The sequence below is a fragment of the Serinus canaria genome, chromosome 2, assembly GCF_022539315.1.
Source record: "Serinus canaria isolate serCan28SL12 chromosome 2, serCan2020, whole genome shotgun sequence".
Taxonomy (NCBI): Eukaryota; Metazoa; Chordata; class Aves; order Passeriformes; family Fringillidae; genus Serinus; species Serinus canaria.
In genome coordinates, this window is record NC_066315.1 from 106,605,817 (window position 1) to 106,624,483 (window position 18,667).

General features: G+C 41.4%; 1 protein-coding gene across 4 annotated transcripts in view; it reads right to left on the bottom strand.

Annotated features, from left to right (window-relative positions):
- Positions 1–334: 334 nt before the first annotated feature.
- The window catches only part of CHST9 (carbohydrate sulfotransferase 9), an 88,426-nt gene continuing 70,093 nt past the window's right edge, over positions 335–18,667 (bottom strand). For 3 of the 4 annotated variants that reach the window (XM_050971448.1, XM_009089989.4, XM_050971449.1), the window contains exon 6: positions 339–3,723. In XM_050971448.1, the coding sequence (XP_050827405.1) occupies positions 2,626–3,723 (1,098 nt within the window). In that variant the 3' untranslated portion in view covers positions 339–2,625. Of the gene's footprint in view, positions 3,724–16,865; positions 17,214–18,667 lie in introns of those variants that run through there. The other variant, XM_050971450.1, reaches the window with a different exon arrangement.

An 18,667-nucleotide genomic window follows, 5' to 3' on the forward strand; every position in this document is an offset into this window, starting at 1 on the left:
CTTCAGAGACTTTTTCATTTACTAATATTAATTTATTTCTCTGAATTAAAGTATTCATACCAAACTCATCTATAAATTAGCCGCCATTCTTTATTAGCATGTTGCACTTTTTTCCTCATATGTTTTTTTGAAAATACTAGTACCACTAGTGTGCCATTTTTTTGTCTCTAAATAATCACTTGATTAACACACATCCACAACAGACAAGACAAAGCAATTATATGTACACCCAAAGGTTAGTGGACATTTATTTTTTATTTAAATTTATTATATTCATTGGTCTTCCTGTAAGGCAAGAGAGATTCACTCAGGATTTGAGGTTGAAACCAATACTTACAAAGCAGAGAATCTAGAGGTCAAACCAAGGTCAAATCCAAGGCAGTTTTCACATGACTTAGAAGGTTGCACGGTACAAAACCAAAACTTTTAGGAGGTCTTCTTTAATTGTCTTGGGTTGCAAGATGTGGGGTGGAGCCCACAGGAGAACCAGGAGGGATTTCTGACAGGGAAGGTGGGAGTTGAACACCATCCTGTGTTAAAAGGGGGAGATTTTTGTTCACCTGAGGAGAAGCATGCATGGGGGAGGTTCAATTGCCAGGTATCCCCTCCCAAACACTTCTGGGTGTTAACACCTGTGGGTCCACCCATGCACAGCAACAGCTCACACAAGCTGCAATGTGTGTGTTTACCTGTCCAAGGCATCCTTGCAACTTCTCACTGGTGCTCAGCAAATGCATCTCCCCACAGCTCATGCTGATAGATGGCTTTTTGCTTCTCCTCTTTGCTTCATGTTCTGTCCTTGGAATAGGATGGTTTAAGCTGTGGGTGCTGCTAGCCACAGACAGCACAACCCCTGGCTTGGGCTGCCTAGGGTGCTTTTACCTTTTCCCCTTGGAGTGGCTTGTCCTGCCACAAGGAGAGACATGCAGAGCCTGTTTGATTATACTCTGGCACCATGGAGACTGGAGGTGGCTTTTTTTCCTCTTCTGAGGAGAAAACTGAGAGAGAATCAAGCAGTGAGGGTACCTAGGAAATGGTCTGGCCTTTCAGTTGGGACCCACTCCTATGGAAGGACTGAATCTGTACATCACACTTTGTCTGAGATGAAGGAAAAGAAAACAATAATAGCAGTAGTTGTGACCGGTGGTTGGGAACAGAGGAAAAGGACATTTTACTTGCATCACTTTCCCGTCAGGCTGTTTCCTCACCCTACAACTTGCTATATCAAGGCACTGGAGCAAGATGCACCAAACCATTTCATGGGAGACATCTTATATTGTGGGAGGGCATCGAGATTTTTCTCTATCCATTTTAGAGATTTGGTCTACTGATGGACCTAACCTACTGTTAGGTTAATTGTTGTATTTGATGGTCTTAGAGGCCTTTTTAATGGTTCCATGATCCTATAATTTTCCAGAGATTTCTCCTCCTCCTGGAACACTCTGGCCACTGGGCAAGACAGGCTGCAGGAACAACTGCATGTTTTGGTCAGGCAGCACTTGTGAGAGGGAAGAGAAGGGTAGAAGGAATCTTTTCAAACCAGGACTGTGGGATTCTGGACACATCTTCCCCTAGGACAAATCACCACTACCCATTACAGCACGTAAAACTGCACCACACACCCCATTCCTTGGGCTTGGTGACCACTGGCAAGGCAGGCAGGACAGCAAAACACAGGTGACTTCAGGGAGCTTTGGGGGCAGAGCCAGTTTGTAGGTTTGGGAGGCAATGGGCACACACACCTTCTCTGTAACAGCAGACCCCAGCAGACTGAGAATGGTCACAGCAGTTGCATTGAAGTTGCTTCTCAGTACAGACCTTAGAATATTCCAGAGCTGCCAGGCTGAAACTTAGTCCATCTCACCAAAAATGAAGACTACCATTAATATTGGGACCACAGTATGCAGGTATCATGTGTAATGATGCATCCACTGTGCATTAAAATCTTAATTTTGTTGAACGCAGCAGCTCTCTGAAAGGAGGGTCATACTTGTCAACTCCAGTGCATCAATCAAAATGAGGCAGTGGACTGGTCCTTCACAGGCTTACCCAAATCTACTCTGCTCATCAACTGAGCTGCTCTGTTATTTTTAGTTTGATGCATTTGTATTCTAGAGCATCCTTCAATTAAAAAGTCAGGTCTAAAATTTGCTACAGTCTAATAGTAATCAAACAAAACAAGTCTTGCAACTGAGAACACTGTAAACATTTTAAAAAATTAGCCAATGATTCTTTAATAATAAGTGACAGAAAGTAAAAATACAATCAAAAGTTTTTTCAAAACCCATTTCTAAAGCAAACAAACCAAAAAAAGAATCATTCCACTCTGAATTTTTTTTTTCTCAAACCGTTAAAATAACATTAGGTAAGCTAATGCAACAGCTGTCTGAGCTACTGCTTCCAGCAGGCATTTTAGTGCAATTTATGCTGTTTACAGGTCTTTTTTTTCTTTGCATTCTCCATAATTTAGCATCAATTGATATCACTCTAGCTTATAAAATCCCCACTAATTCAAGACAACTCTACTTAGCAGTAACTTCGTTTCCTTTCAGGGCTAATATCAAAGTAGTTGTTTTGAATCCCAACATGATAAGTATCTAGTAGAAGCCTGAAGCTATTCTAGTGCTATACAAGTGGTGATGTATAATTGAACATTAGGTAATCCAAGTAATAGAAGTCATAGGTCAGCTGTCTCTCCTCCTTAGACAATTCCTTTAAATATTGCCTCACTACTTCTGTACTTGTTCTTTCGTCAGAAGAATGTCTGTCTTTGAATTTTGGGAACTTCAGATTGGCTGGAGCACCTACCAGCTGCAGAAAGTAATTGGCATCTTCTTCCAGGGTTTCAAACTTTCCTATAAAATCATAGTTGATGAGGCAGGGATAGCAGAGCTTACTGACTTGCTCCCAGTGAATGTCCATTCCTACTGGTCGGTGGGAATCCAACAAATATTGGATAAACTCCTTGAACTTAACTCCCGATCCTGTTTTCAGTGCTTCTTCATCTGCATTATGTCTATACTTTTTAATTATTGCCTTCCCAAACACTGGATGGTAATAGCTGTTTGGGTGTTCAAACTTATCCCTGAAGGCAGATACCAGTCTTTCCATAGGATCACGTACAAATACAAACTTGGTGTACATGTTCAAGCGTGCGTAGATCCCTTTTAGGTCATAACTGTCCAGTTTCCTCAGGTGCTTTCCGTAGTGCACATCATCATGGGAGATGTTGTTTGCTGAAGCAGCGAGTCCACTGAGCACCATGAGGACTCTTTTCCAGTTGGAGCAGCCTGCTTTTGGCACTTCACAGTACAGAACCTTGTGCCTGTCCTCTACGTAAATTCTTGACACTAGGTGCACCAGGTGGGTTTGCAGCTTCTTTCTGCTGTTGTATTTCCTACAGAAGTCCTGCAGGAAGGCCCTGCGCTTTTCCTGGGTGCTGTCTATGTCCTGCCACTCACCACCCTTGACAAAAGTCTTGTTTAATGGGTGCAGAGCAGGAGGTAAATACACCCCTCTGAACCAGCTGAGAGGGGACTCACTCATCTTCTGCTGCTCAGGGAGCCGGCTCCCTGTGGAGGCAGCCACCACACCGAAAGGGTCAGCCCTGCCCTGCCAGTGCCTGCTGCTTGAGACAGCCATCTCATGGTTACTGAGGCCCACAGGAGCACTTCTCCTCCACGATGCTTTCCTTGGCATCCCCAGAGGCTGGAGCGTGAAATCCTGCAAACGTGGAAAGGATCAGAGCTTAGAGCACAGTGACAGTCCAGCCCAGCCCACTCATGTTGCAGCAGCAGCAAGGATGGTGGGGTGTGCTCCTAACCAAGCCACACCTGGTACTAAAAAGTCCCCTTTGAACTGCTTGATCAATACACCTAATTTAGGAACAAGCTGGGCTAATTACTGAGATACATGCTTCTGAGGATTACCTGGTAGCACACAGTAGGTTTTCCTACAAAAATAAATAGCTCAAGTCACACCTCTTAAGAAATCAAAAATGGTTCACACAGAGGGGCTGATAGTCCTGGTAGGGGTGGCCAGGCACTTTTCTCTACTGAATATGTTTTCCCCTGTGCCAGCACTGGCACTGGTGGAGTTGCACGGTCATTTTCTGGAGTGCACTGGCACAATCACAGTAACAGTTTTGGATCTACTCCTACCACTGAGAACTGGAGCAGCTCTTGTCCCCCAGTGGTGGTAGGGGACAAAACCAGGGCCCCTAACCAGCTGACATCAGTTGGTTTGAGCAGGATGTAGTGACAGACCAAACCATCCCTCCAAAATGGTCCTACTCCTACCTGCACACAGAGAGATGATGGAAGTGCATGCACAGACATTTGCCTGTGACACAGGTGCCCGCACCTGAGCTGCTTTCACAGCTGATAAAAAAAAATAGATGCCTTTGGAGCCTATTCCATCTGATTTATTTAAACATCAACATTAATGACACCAACTAACTAAACATTAACTAGTGACCCAGCAAAGAATGTTAAAGATGAGACTTTCCTCCTAAACATCTCTCTGTATGTCCCCAGCCATTGTGCAATTCACAAAGCTTGCATCTGTGTCAGATTCTTCAGAGTCCTGTATCATGCAAGTTGACCAAAGAATTTCTTGCAATATGGGTATTTCACTTGCTCATTCCTGAGTGGATTCTCATGTATCTGTTAAGCCTTGTAGATTTTTTTTTTTCTCCTGTAGTAGGCGAGCCTGCTGCATTGGGACATCTCTACAGCTCCTTATTTTCATTACACATCTGGAGAAGGAGGCTGCTGGTCAACAGGTTTTTAAACATCTTGTTGCAAGTAACAGAAAAATAGTTAGATGGACAGACAAACACAAGTCTACCTGACTGCTTCCAAGATCCTAAATTTTTTTGGAAAGATTCATAAAAAGGCTTTTCTTGCATAAACTGATTAAACATTTACTGGAAAGTTGTTTTGTGGACTGGCAGATCATACATATGGATTTGGGGGGAGGATAAAGTTCATAGGCCAATTCAAATAAATCTGTTAAAAATTCAGAGGAATAATGTAAGAAATGGTAATGAAAAGAACACAATTTGAATTCCAGTTTGAAAAAAGCCTATGAAAAAACAAGCAGTTCCAAGAAAAGTTAGCATATGTTGCAGTGTAATAATTTCCTATAACAAAAACAAGCCTAGGGGATCAGGCTTTTCTCTACTGCTGCAAGCCACTGACAAGCAGGTCTTTGTGGCATTGAACTGATTTTTGTATTGGTGAAAACAAATAAAAGAAGAGAGTCGTGCAGGACTTGTGAGAGAAGGCATGCTGGTGTTTTTAGAGATGCAAAAGGATACTTGAATTAATTGGATTTGATGTGGTCCACTTTTCTAATATGTTTTTAAAAAACATATTCCGTCTAATATTTTATTCTTTAAAACAAATGAAACATACGTGTCTAGAGATTTATCCCTTCTGCCCTAGGAATAAATTATTTGGAAATAATTCAGGAGCTAAGTCAGTGTGTAACAACAGAAAGCAGTGCTAGTAGTAAATCAGGGTATGACTATGAGCCCAGTGGGAGTTTCAGCATCACAGGGAATGGCAAAGTGCCATTCTTGCAACTGCAGAACCACAGACTTACAAATAATTTAAATGTTTTTACCTTAAAAGAGAAACCTGGAACTTAAAAAGGTGAGATGAAAAATACGGGATACTCAGAAACCAACTACACAATACAAGGCTCAACAGAAGTAGGAATAAAATTGTGTCAGTGCTAAAGTAACTAAAGGTTGTAAGTTCATCAGTGCAACTCTGGTGATTTTGAAAATTTAGAAGACAGTCTCCAATGATACATGGCTGTACTGGTGTTCCCCAATGCAGAGAAAATTCAGAGAGGGCATGACATCATGACTTCCTATGGTATGTCAACTGAATTTAGAAGCTCATTTCTGTGCAAAGAAACTTAAACCATCTGAATATCAGACTAAAGCCACTAAAATAAGCCCTATACTTCATAGGAAAGTTCAGCCTTCTCTAGCCATCCTGTCATCCTGAACTAGTGGAGGATGCCCCAGTTCCACTAGAACGGGAGGGAAAAGGACAGACTGTGTGTGTGGTCTTGATTTGGTTCCATTTCAAAGAGTCTGCCTGGGATCCAGGACAAGCCTCGAGGGTAACCCAAGATGGTACCAGAGAAGGATTGTATTTTAGTTGCAGAAACTGTGAATGCAGCTGTAGGAATCCCTACTAAAACATTTTTGTGGGATTAAAAACTTCAGAGAAGGATGGACAGAACTATTCAGGGAAATCTCAGTACCAATGTAAAGGAACAACATACGCATAGTTGGAGGCAGTTGGAAGGGGCTCCTTCCTAGTGAGATCAGGCAAAAGGAGAAAGAATCACTTAGCAAAAAAGGTTCAAACAGAAAACAAAACAAAAAATAATCCCCAAAAGAAAACCAAAACCAAACCAAAATCCCCACAGGCCTACCCCTCCTTCCCTAAGCCAAATAAAAAACCCCAAACAAAACCCCAAAACTCTAGGGCCAAAGCAATGATACAGGAGGATCAGAGGACCAAGAAGTTATCTGAATCTGTAAAATGTTGCTTTGCTCTTCCCCTTCTCTCTGAGACTTTACTTACCCCACTTAAGTTGGCTAATATATGTTTTTATGGTCTCCATGATAGACAGTGTCCTTGCAACAAATGCTGGTTGTAACTCGCTCTAAGAATAGGGACAGATAGTGATATTTTCCAAAGGCATAAATGGCTGGTACATTGCCATGGAAGTTTTCTAACTAAAAAAAAAAAAAAAGAAAAAAAAAGAAGAAAAAAGAAAAAGAAAGAAAGAGACCAAACCTTTCTATACACTTGCCTGAGTAACTAGATAAGTACGTAATGAAGGCAAGATGAATGAAAAGATGAATCAAGCTTTATTTTTTATGAGAAATATTTAATTAGACAGTTTTCTTGGGAAACTAAGAGAAATTGTTTAATAGATAGTGCCATGTTCCTTAAGCAAAGCTGCCTGACAGTCTGACACTTATCTGCATGAAAGAGCTGAAAGCCACACACTCTGAAAGGATTTAAATATTTTATGACACCAGTCTTACATAAAGAGAGCTGGCTTCTTTGGCTTGCTCTTGGGGTCAGTGAGGCTTTGTTGTGCATTTTATGACACATTAAAGATCTGAACATCTCTATGTTATATCTTTCTTTTTTTTCCACAGCAATAACAGGTAAACAAAAACTTGCAAAACCAATAAACACTTTTAAAAAACATCCATGTCCATATAGCTGCATTCCTAACAGTCCATCCCACAAGCTGCTGAGCATTGTTGTTCTGAAAACCACCTGAACATACACCAACAACAGGCAGCCTGCAGGCAGTGTCAGACACTGACTCTGGATCCAGATCTTCCCATGCCAACAGCCCTTACCAAACTCTTTGAGCCAAGTGTCCAAGGACAGGAATGTCCATTTATGGCTTTCCAAAGAGCTTCTAAGTTTGGGAACCAGCTGCCTGATGTGGGAGATGAACTCTGTGGTTACCTTGGAACTATGCAAGGCTGTCCTTAAGACATGCTGACAACCTGTGCAGCAGGCTGCACACATTTAGTCTGAGAATTAAAATCCAGGCAATTGTGCCTTTGCCAGTAATTGTGCAAACTGCCCTCTGTTTGCATAAACACATTTGAAAGAAAGTTAAGAAGTGGCCATGAGCCACTAGAAGTGGCCATTTAGAAGAGTAGAAGGCACTGTCTCACTTTAGCTAGGCTGGAACTGAAGGCAGATTTAAAAATGAGCTTAAATTCGAGGAAAAAATGGAATTGAATAGAGTATTTCTGTGATGTGTGGGTACTGGCAGGCAACTCAGTGAAGCTGTTGAAACAAAAGGCATTTTAGAGTCATTAATGGGTTCATGGATTTTTTTTTAAATTTTTTCTTACATGTTTTCTGCTGTAGGTTCCCTGCTCCTCCCCATTCAGAGAAGCATTTCTCCTCACTGTAAAAATAAGTAGCCAATGCCTTCTTTTATACACATTGAAGCTGTCTTCTCCTTTAATACCTTCACAAGCCACTGAGGTAGAAGAGATTGACTAATGCCAAGAATGGTTAAGACTCATCCAATTATGCTTTGTGGAGATTTTACAATGCACGGGTGGGATCTCATCTAGGCAGTTTGCAATTAGAGCAACTCACCATGCAAAAAGATAATGATGTATTGGAAAGGCTGATATTCCAGGGCTGATTTAGAAAGATTTAATGGCCTGCAGTGCAAACAGTGCTATGTTTCCTAAATGCCTTAGTGCTGGATATTCAGTTTTACTAACAAGAATAATAAAATTAAATAAGCCCAACAGAAAACATAGCATGAAGAATAGCAAAGGAAATAAATATTTTCTTTTCTTGTGCTTTTCTCTGCTGTCAACTTACCTGTTTACCTAGGATCTCTCCACAGAAAATTGACAAAGAGTAATTTAAGACAAGGTTCACTTTCCAGTTCACACTCAGACTCTAAAATGATCAAGGAGCATATAGAGATGAGTCTCTTAATTCAGGTTTCTAGTGGAAGGCTGCTTGAATACTGGAGGACTATAAAACAAACATCCTCTTACTTGGATGGTAGGAGTCTGTGAGTCTTTGAAATCTTTGGAACCAGTAGTTTCAGCCTAAAACCTCAAGTTTTTCACATAATGGTTGGAGGAGGCTCTGAGCAAACTGCCTTAGTTCAAGATGTCCCTGCTCATTGCAGGAGGATTGGACTAAGTGACCTTTGAGAGGTCTCTTCCAACTCAAACTGTTCTGTGATTCCATGATAATTGTTGGGCACACTTAGGAGAGTCTCTTGATCAGAGGACCAGGATTGTGGCAGATAGCTCAGACTTGGTGTGTGTTTAAATGTGAGGAAAAGTTTGCATGATTCCCATTTTCAGCAAGCCAGTGAAGCCTGGATCTGTTACGACCTCACTTCAGCTGTACAAACATGAAGAGCTGTACTTGTATGTGCAAGTTTTCTTAAGCCTGCCAAAAGGAGAGATTGTCCTAACCTCTTTTGTGCTAGAAGACTATTTGGAAAATGTAATTCAGAATGATCAGACTCCTCTACTACTACTATGCTACCTGAGCTAACATGTAAATATGCTCAGAAGTCTCTCATAACATAGCAGATGTTTGGTGTAATGTTGGTGAGCTAAACAAACTCCCACAGGATCTTCCAATAGAGAGACTATTCAGGCTGCCCACAAGTGACAGAAAATATTTGCTGATGAGGTGCTTCACCTTCTGTGCAGTAGAGATAAACCTCTTGATTCACCACATGTGCTTGTATCAGCTACTCCAAAGATAATAGGCAGCACTAACCCCTCACCTCCCAGCGGAGCCATGAATTTTTGGCTTATCTAATTTATTCAGGGCATATCACTGATGCTACATTCCTCAAAAGCCAGAGGCAAGACCTTACTGACACAGACACCACATTTTCCTATGAGATATGTATCCCTAAAACACATTTCCTTGTACCAAGCATCTCTAAGATTACTAAACAGGTTGAGGGAAAAAAATAAGAAAAAAGAGTATACAAGATACTCAGAACTTCCTTCAGAGACTAAGAGGCAAACCTCATAGTTTGTAGCTGAATTACAATTAGGTTCAAAGGAGATCCTTGTGACCTCTGAGCCATACACAAAATAGAATAACTGATCATAGTAAGAAAAAATATACTGCAGGTAAATTTTAATTAACAAATACCAGTAATATTAAATACTGCTTTTCAAAACACAGCTTTGTAAATCAGTGACTATTGCCCCTAGATCTGTTAGCAGAAAGTCCAGCATCTCATTGCACAGTGACTTGGAGTTATGGCAAGGATATAGACCACGATAGTGAAGAAGAAAAGGACAGAGGGAAAGAGAGTTTTTTTCTTGTTATATGGTGTGGCCAAGTGTCAGTGACTGGTGTGGAAAAATTTAAAGGGAGAGCCCCAGCCCAGAGATGGTTTTGGAAGAGAACAACCCAGGCCCATAGGCAGTGGGGAAAGTGGAGAGGCCCAATGGGGTAAGATAAACAGTAACATTATCACAAATATAGTTGTGTACTTAATAAGGAGACAGGAGAAATCCATTGTCTTTGGCTGAGACCTCATAGATACCCAACTCCTGGCTTTGCACCAGCCTCCCCTCCTCTGCCTGCCCTGTCTTGATCTACAGAAAGCACAAAGTCATGTTAATGAGGCAAGACAGTCTGCACGAGCCACTTCCACAAGCCAATTCACATGGTCAGCAACTTGGATGAAGGAAATTAAGCTCTAATTTACTTGCCAATTCTTGATCAAATCTGGAATTAACTCCCTCCTCTTTCCACCTTCACAGTCAAACCATTTGGATTCTCCAAAGCATGCTTTGAATGGGAGGAATAAGAAAGATTGAGGCATAAATAATAGAAAGAGTAGCAATAAAGATGCTATTATTATCAGAAACTAAGTTTTGTGTGACAGATTAAAGATTCACCAGTACAACTGCAACCAAGTATAGCAAATAAGAAAAGCACTCCACTCCCTTATTACTGATAAATAAATGAGAGTGAAGGTCACTTGACAGCAATAATAAATTGGTTTCAGATAGTGCAATGCTGATGCTGCTTGTCTTGCCTCCTGATAACAGTTTTATGGTGCTGGTTCTTTGCACTATAACTTACAGACATGAAACTAAGCACAGAGCCACTGCAGACCTGACAGCTAGAGTTTGGGCAGAGTCTGCTGCCAATTTGCATGGAGTGCATGACAGCCTAGATGTGCAGCTAAGATGCCCTGTTAATAAAAAGCAATTTTCTTGTCATGGACCTCTCAACCCTTGGCCATATTTAGCCCAACCTCCTTCCTACCTAGTTACACTTGTTTTGGGAGCAGGTAAACTGGTGTGTTCAAATTGTTTAATTCTGAGCTCAGTTCTCCTCTGTATCAGTAAAACCTAAGCCAAACACTCTGGTCAGTGGCCAGAAATCTTCACCAACGCTCACTCACATTTCTATACAGAACAGCAAAGCACTTTAAACAACCCAAAATTCGAAATGGACTAAACTAAGCATGCAATATTCATTTTATGAAGCATAGTGCTTCGTAACAAGTAGGTTTACCTTATGTATAGAGGGAGCTTAACTCTGAAGATGACACTTTCAGGCAATCTCTGTATATTACATATTGATCTCTTATTTTAACTCATTAAGTAATGCTAATGGGCCTACTTTTTCATAACTTTAAGCACAGAAGCGAGCCAAATCACCTAAACAGTTCCTACTGTTGACAAATGCAATTCCCAAAATTGCTATTTTAGAGTGTATTTGAACCATGTCTTTGAAAACAAATAGTGTCTCTTGCATGTTCACAACTCAAGCCAAGAAGGAGTTTTGGAGTGCATTTCACATTTCAGACAACATCTATTTTCCTCTCTTAAGAAAAGGGACACCAACATTTTTTATCCAAAGAGGGGCCATGTCTCAGCCCCTGCTGATCAGCACCCAGCCTGCGCTGGAGAGACCCTGTACCCATTTCCTTGTCTGCATGAGTAGACATATTTTGCAGGAAGCTGACCAAACTGCTGGGTGTTAATCCTGGAGGTCAACCCTGCACGTTTGGACTGAAACCCTGGCTCCAATTTCCCAGCAAGTGCTTTGAGAATAGAGGCCTGAAATCTAATGCTGTGCTTCTGCACACAAAGCAGAATTCCTCACATTAGTGGCTGTGGCAAGATTCACAGGGTTTTTTTGTTTCTGGTAAACAGAATCCATCTCTATCTTGTTTGCAGGTAAACACACTTATCTTCCAGCATAAACAAGACATCTTGCTGTTTTAGAAATAATAAGAAAAGTTTCAAATGAAACTAAGTTCAATGAAGAATATTAATGTATATTCAGGCATGAAGAATTCAATTTCTCCCAAATTGCTTTGGAAGAGTCACTAAGATCTCTAGAGGTCTCAAAGCATTTTCCCTTCAATCAAAATTAGCATTTAATTCAAATTAGATTACTTTATTGGTAAATAAAAAAGAAATAGAAATGTAAATGCACTCTAGGTAGGCAAATATCTCAAATACGTGTTTGCCTACATTTGTACACTTTTAAACAAATTCGTGTGTTAATTTCTAGACAGAAAAAAAATAATACTTGAGTAATTATTGCATTCATAAATTACAGTGGGAAAAAACAGACTGTGCACTATTCAGTGGGAAAAAACAGACAAAGGGCATTATTCACTGTACACTCCATCCTCACACTGACTGACCCTGTTTCACTGAATGGGGCTGTCCTGTCTATCACAGGTAAAAGAAAATACACTAGCTTATTCTGTAGCAGATTTTTGTGTGGCTATCCACCCAATGTGCATTAATATATGCAAGCAGTGCCACAGCTGATCAGTGTGCCACCCAAACACTAGCTAGTTCAAGCACCATCCCTCCCAGAAGCACAGGAATTATAAGAGCAGCACTTTAAGGTGTTTAAGGGTAGCTGTGCCCACCAGAGCCACTGTGTTTGGTTTTATGCAAGTCCCTTGACCTTCACACTTCGTTTTTCCATGTCTGTAAACCACAGAAAGATAATAATTGCCTAGCCCATGTGAACATTGTGATTCCTACTTTCTGATTAACACTGGTAGAAAAACCTTGCCATTTTACAGAGCAAGAAGAGACAGAAATCTGATAACTGGGATTGCCACAAAACTTCCCAGTCCATGCTGCCCTTCATTCCTCAAACCTCTCACCCTGTCTTTTAATACTTCTATTGAGTATTCAATCTGTTGCATATTGTTATGTTTGTTTGGTTGGCCAAAAAGAATAATTCTTCATAAAATTTAATATATTTTTATCTTCAGACACTGCACTTATGTTCCTGTCTATACAGCCTGAGCAACAGTTTCCTCCACAAGGAACTGAGAAGGTTCTCACCTAAAAGTGTCCGCTGTACTTATTTAAATAATATTTCCTCCTGCATTTTTTTCTGAGAGTCACCATCATGGTACTATGTATTATGAACTAATCAGTGAAGGACAGTTACATAATCTGAACTCAAAGGGGGCAGAGAATCTTATCAGACACAACCTTTATCAGCTTGGAAGAAAGAAAATGTTATGTGGAGGGAAAAACTGAACCTTTTTTCCCCAACGGATTTTATCTGATAGTATATCAGATAAAAAATTAAAAATTAATTTTAAAAAATGCAGCTTCTGCTTACTGATACAAAATGTGCAGGGGAGCAGGAAGGATCTCATATTCAACCAGACAGGGCTCAGTGCTGTCTACCTCAAACAAGTGAGCAAATGAGAACCTATAGGAGATTACCAGGGGACTCACCTAGTGGATCAGGGAAAAGAGGAGTGGCTGGAAAGTTGTCCAGTGGAAAAGGACCTGGGGGTGCTGGTTAACAGCAGCTGGATCTGAGCCACTGTGCGTGCCCAGGTGGCCAAGGGCTTAGTTTGTATCAAAATCACTTGTATTTTTGATACAAATCAAGGAATCTTGGTTTGAATCAAAAATATGGCCAAACAGGACTAGGAAAGGGTTTGTCTCTCTGTACTCAGCACTGGTGAGGCCCCACTTCAAGCCTGAAGCAAGAAAGATTTCCCTTGGTGGAGAAGGATCAACTTAGGAAATATTTAAACAAACTAGACAGAAACAAGTCCTTATGGAACAGAAGCAAGGAGCTTATGGAATGTACTCATGAGCGTTGAAGGAGCTGGAGGATGTCACTGTGAACCTATTCTTTATTATCTTTGGAGGATCATGGTGGTTGAGGAAGGTTTCCTGAGGACTGGAAGAAAGCAAACACCACTCCTATCTTTAAGGCTGGATAGCAAGGAAATGACAGGCTGATCAGCTTTGCCTCATTACCCGGGAGCATGACAGAGCAAGGGGCATTTCACCCTGATGAACTTCATGAAGTTACTGATGGTCCAGTTCTCCACTCTGTTGAAGCCCCTCTGAATGGCAGAAAAGCCCTCTGTTGTATCAGCAATTCCTCAGCCCAGTTTTACATCCTGTGACAACTTCCTGAGGGTACACTCCATCCCATCATCCTAGTACATAATGAAGAAGTTAAGTGGTATTTATTCAGCTGTGACCTCTGGGGTACTCCACTGGTGACTGTCCTCCAGCTAAATCTCATGTTGCATGGATTTATGAAGGGGAAATTGAGTCTGACCAGTCTAATCGTCCTGTACAAGGAGATGACTGAATCAGGGGCAAGGGGAGAGTGCTGGATCTTGTTCATCTCAAATTTACTAAGGCTTTTGGCACTCCCATAACACCTTCATGAAGTACAGGTTAGGTAAGTGCTCAGTGAGTTGGACTGAAAACTCAAGCTCAAACAGTTGTGCACAAAATGCAGCTGGAGGCCGTTCACTACTGCCCCAAGGTCGATGGTGGGTCCAAAAGTGTCCCCCATCTTTATTACTGACCTGGATGATGAGACAGAACATACCCTCACCAAGTCTGCAGGCAATACAAAATTGGGAGGAGTGTCTGATACACCAGAGGGCTCTGCTGCCAATCACAAGGACCTCAACAGACTTGAGAAATGGCTGAACAGGAATTTCATGAGATTTGACAAAATGGAATGCGAAGTCCCGCAGCTGGGGAAGAACAACCCCAGGAATCAGTACAGGCTGGGGGCTGCAGAGTGGGAAAGCAGCTTTGCAGGAATGGACCTGAGGGTACTGGAGAACAAGCTGCCTGTGAGCCAGCAATGTGCTCTCAGAGCAAAAGAGGCCAACAGCCTCCTGGGCTGCAATAGGCAGAGCAATTCCAGCAGATCAGGAGAGGTGATCCTTCACATTTGCTCAGTCTTGGTGAGACACAGACACACTGGGAGTGCTGTGTGCACTTCTGGACTTCCCAGTGCAGGAGATGTGGGCATACTGGAATGCATCCAGTGTATAAATGGACATGGAGGAAGACATGCTGGAGTGAGTTCAGTGAAGAGGCAACAAGGTATTTAAAGGTTAGGAGCATGTGACGTACAAGCAGTGGCCAAGAGAGCTGGCGCTGTTTAGCTTGGAGAAGAGGAGGCTTGGAGAGATCCTATCAATGTATATAACCTGGGAGGGAAGAAGTGGGGGGAGTAAAAATGATAGTGCCAGACTCCTCTCGGAGGTGTCCAGTGACAGGACAGGAGGAATTGGGCACTAAGTGAGATAAAAGGAGTTCTACATAAATACAACAACATACATTTCTACTGTGTGAATATCAAGCACAGGCATCCAGGAATATCCAGGAGCAGAGGAACCACTATTCTTGTAGGTACTCAAAGTCCAGCCAGATGTGATCCTGGGAAACCTGCTCTATGAGTAAGGGGGTTAGACAAGATGATCTCCAGAGATGCCTTCCAACCTCAACCATTAAGTGATTCTATAAAGCACATGAGAGTGAAACAATAGTTCAGTTTGTTTAGTGGGCTAAATGTATTAGCTCTCTCATAGATTTTCAAACTGTTAATTTTGGGGGAATAAAGCATGTAACACTGAGGAATGTGATCCCAAACTGAGAAAACAGAAGGAAGGACCATACCTATCAGATAACCTCAAAGTGGCAGGACTTGGAAGCTGGCATAAATGGACTGAAGTTTTTTTTAGCTAGGTCATCTGAGACGATGAAGGGGATAGAGGAGAAAACTGGAGTAAACTACAGCAGTGCACAAGGGCAACCAAGGAGTTTGGTCTGAACTGTGAAGTTTTCAATCATGTTAATATAGATTTATTACACCATGTGCCCGAAGCAACCTTCAGGTCATATTCATATTCCTCATCATGGTCTGTGCAACAAACTTATTTGTCATTTAACAGAGGTTTGAGTTATTTTTGACTCTTTTCTTTGGCACAAGGTGTGCACATACTGACGGTATGTCAGAGCTGCAGTAATCCATGGTCCAAGCCCAGCTCTAGCAAGTACATTGCCTCATCACTATTCTTTCTGTGTTTGTGCTTCGCAGCCCCACAGGCAGAAAGGGGAATACTCCCTGACAGAGCACTGACTGAGGGATGGATGTGCCACTTCAAGAGAGTCTGCCTTGACAAAAAACTCCTCAGTGACAAAACAGGGGGACAGATATTGTGGAGTCTCCAACTTGACCTGCAGCTTCACTGTAGAAGGGACAGGCTCAAGTCTGAGCTCAAACTCAATTGGGGTTTTAAACCAAAAGTCTGGCTCTGCAAGCAACTTCAGCTTCCAAATGCAATTACACATATTCTTGTCAGTCCTTCAGAGATTCAGAGGCACTGGACACAACTGTATGTAGGAGTGTCTATTAAGACCACAACACAAGCAAATATCAGTGTTAAGGATGAAACACAAAGGATTTCCCCAGACACATTTTGGTTGGTGGTCTGTAATGTGTTGTTTTGCCAATACTGTTACACAGAAACACAAGATTTTTTTTCTTGTTTCCTTCCATTTTCCTCAGCAGTCATTAACATGTTATACATTAGTGCCAGGACTCACCCTTGAAGCTGCAAAGGCAGTTAAAAACAGGTATTGAAAAGCAGAGTGTGTGCTACATCTGGTTGACTGCTGGTGGTAGATGAGCAGTGCTGTTAAATGAATATATATATTTATATACATAAATGACAAAAATGGTGTTTGAGGAAAACCAGCAGATGACTTATGATTAAGGGAACAAAAGCTAGGGAAGATGACAACTGTAGTGAAAGGTTTCTGGAAGCAGATACTCCCTTAGTGTTTTGTCTATGTCATGTTTCACTAAACTTGGCTTAGGCTTTAGAAGAGCTAAGAACCACACAGAAACCACAGTGGTCTTCAAGATTAGAGAGGTCCCAGATGCACACAGGTTTACCCAGCAGGAGATCACTGGGACAGCACCTTTATCATTTCTCCATCCCCTCTCTGTTTCACTCACCTCTCAACAAGATATTTCCTGCTATTTGCCCCTTTGCACTCCCGCTCCTGTCAAGTCGTAACATCATCCATCTTCTGCAGAGAGCTTCTCCCTCACTTAAATTACTGGCAGCCAGTTTAACTCACTGTTGCTGAACTGAACTTAAGGGGGACTAAAGGATCTAACCCTGCATATAAAATTTTAACTTCAGTATTGAAAATAAAAAGAATCCTTCCATTACAGATATTCCATCATGAGCAACAAACATTTAATTATTTCTGTTTAATCAATACAAGTACAAATCAAACATGAAGTGCTTATGTAATTGTGCCCTAAATGACAAACTTGAAAATTAAATTGATTTTTGTTCTGAAATATTCTTCCAGTTCTTGGAAATCCAAAGGATATTCAGCTGGAATGGGACATCACCAGCTGAAGTAGTATCCGTTTAAATGGGAATGTCCAGAAATCAACTTTTACAGCTTTATTTGGATACATTCAGCATATCAAGACAACATAATATTCTTCCAAAATTAGATACTCTTAGGTTAACTGCAGAGAGACAGAGCAGGTGAACCATTGAAGGCAAGACAGTGGCATGCAGGAAAAGACCAAGACTGGTCACACAAAGTACAGCACCTTTGAAAACGTGGCTAGTTTGTTTTTTTTTTTAATCACAATACATTCTTCCTCACAAAAGGGCAATGTCATGCACCGAGCAGATTTTGTAACACAGAAAATGTGCAGAATTAGATCTCCAGTCAACCATTCCTCACACTGCCAATGTTGCCTCAAGTTGTGGTTTAAAAATACAAGTGCCCCCCCTTCTGGCCAACAGGGACTCCCAAAAGTGGCTTTGCAAGAGATTTCAGGCTAATTTTAAAATGCAGTTTCAGTTATAAAAGTTAATTAGACTTGTTCTAGGATATAAAATCTCAGTTAAAGCACATAACTCCCATTAAATTCCAAAATATTTCTACAGTTATTTTAAAAAGTGAAAGTTTTACTTTGTTATGCAATGCCACATTCTGGACTAGATTATCTATCCATCAGTTTCTCAATAATGAGAATGCTCTAAAAACTCTGCATATTGCATTGTGCCACAGGACCAGGCTTCCCATAAGTGTCCAGACATGCAAGGGTGAAGAATGGTGCCAGCTCAGGCCACTGAAAGTGACACACTGACATCTGCTCCATGCTCAGCCATGGCAGGGGACTTGCTGTTAGACCCAAACCAGGCTGCTTTGGGTGGTCATTCCCCTGTCAGGTTAGTCCTTCATCTTGGTGATCAGTTCACAGGTAACTGTGATGTAATTACTCCAATGCCTCGATATATAGCTTAGAAGGAAGATGGCTTAAGGGAGGGTAATTGCTGGCCTGCAAATATTTTAATGGCTGCTTTTTAAGTGGCATTTCAAAATAAGTCTCACAAACAATCCAGATGCCCATTTATATGCCATCTGGACAACAGCACTCAGCAAGAGGACAAGAAGCCAAAGAATGACAAGCAACGCACTGCTCCTGTGGAGTTGGGTCCTTTCAATCCACAAGGGCACGTCACTGGGGAAAGCAAACTCTGGGTTTCCTCCTCTCTTTCTGGTTAGAAATTTTTTTCAGTTTAGGTCCTCCATGCTTTTCCTGATGTTGCAATGACAAATTACAATATAGAAAGGTTTTTTCATAAATAATTACTCTTGATACAGTAATAAAGACAGGATGGAAAACACCTCTGCAAGCAATGTCACAGTTTAGTGCAGCCTCAATGAAAATTCATGGCAGAAATAACCTAAGAAACACTGAAATACATGGCTTAGGTGTGTTGT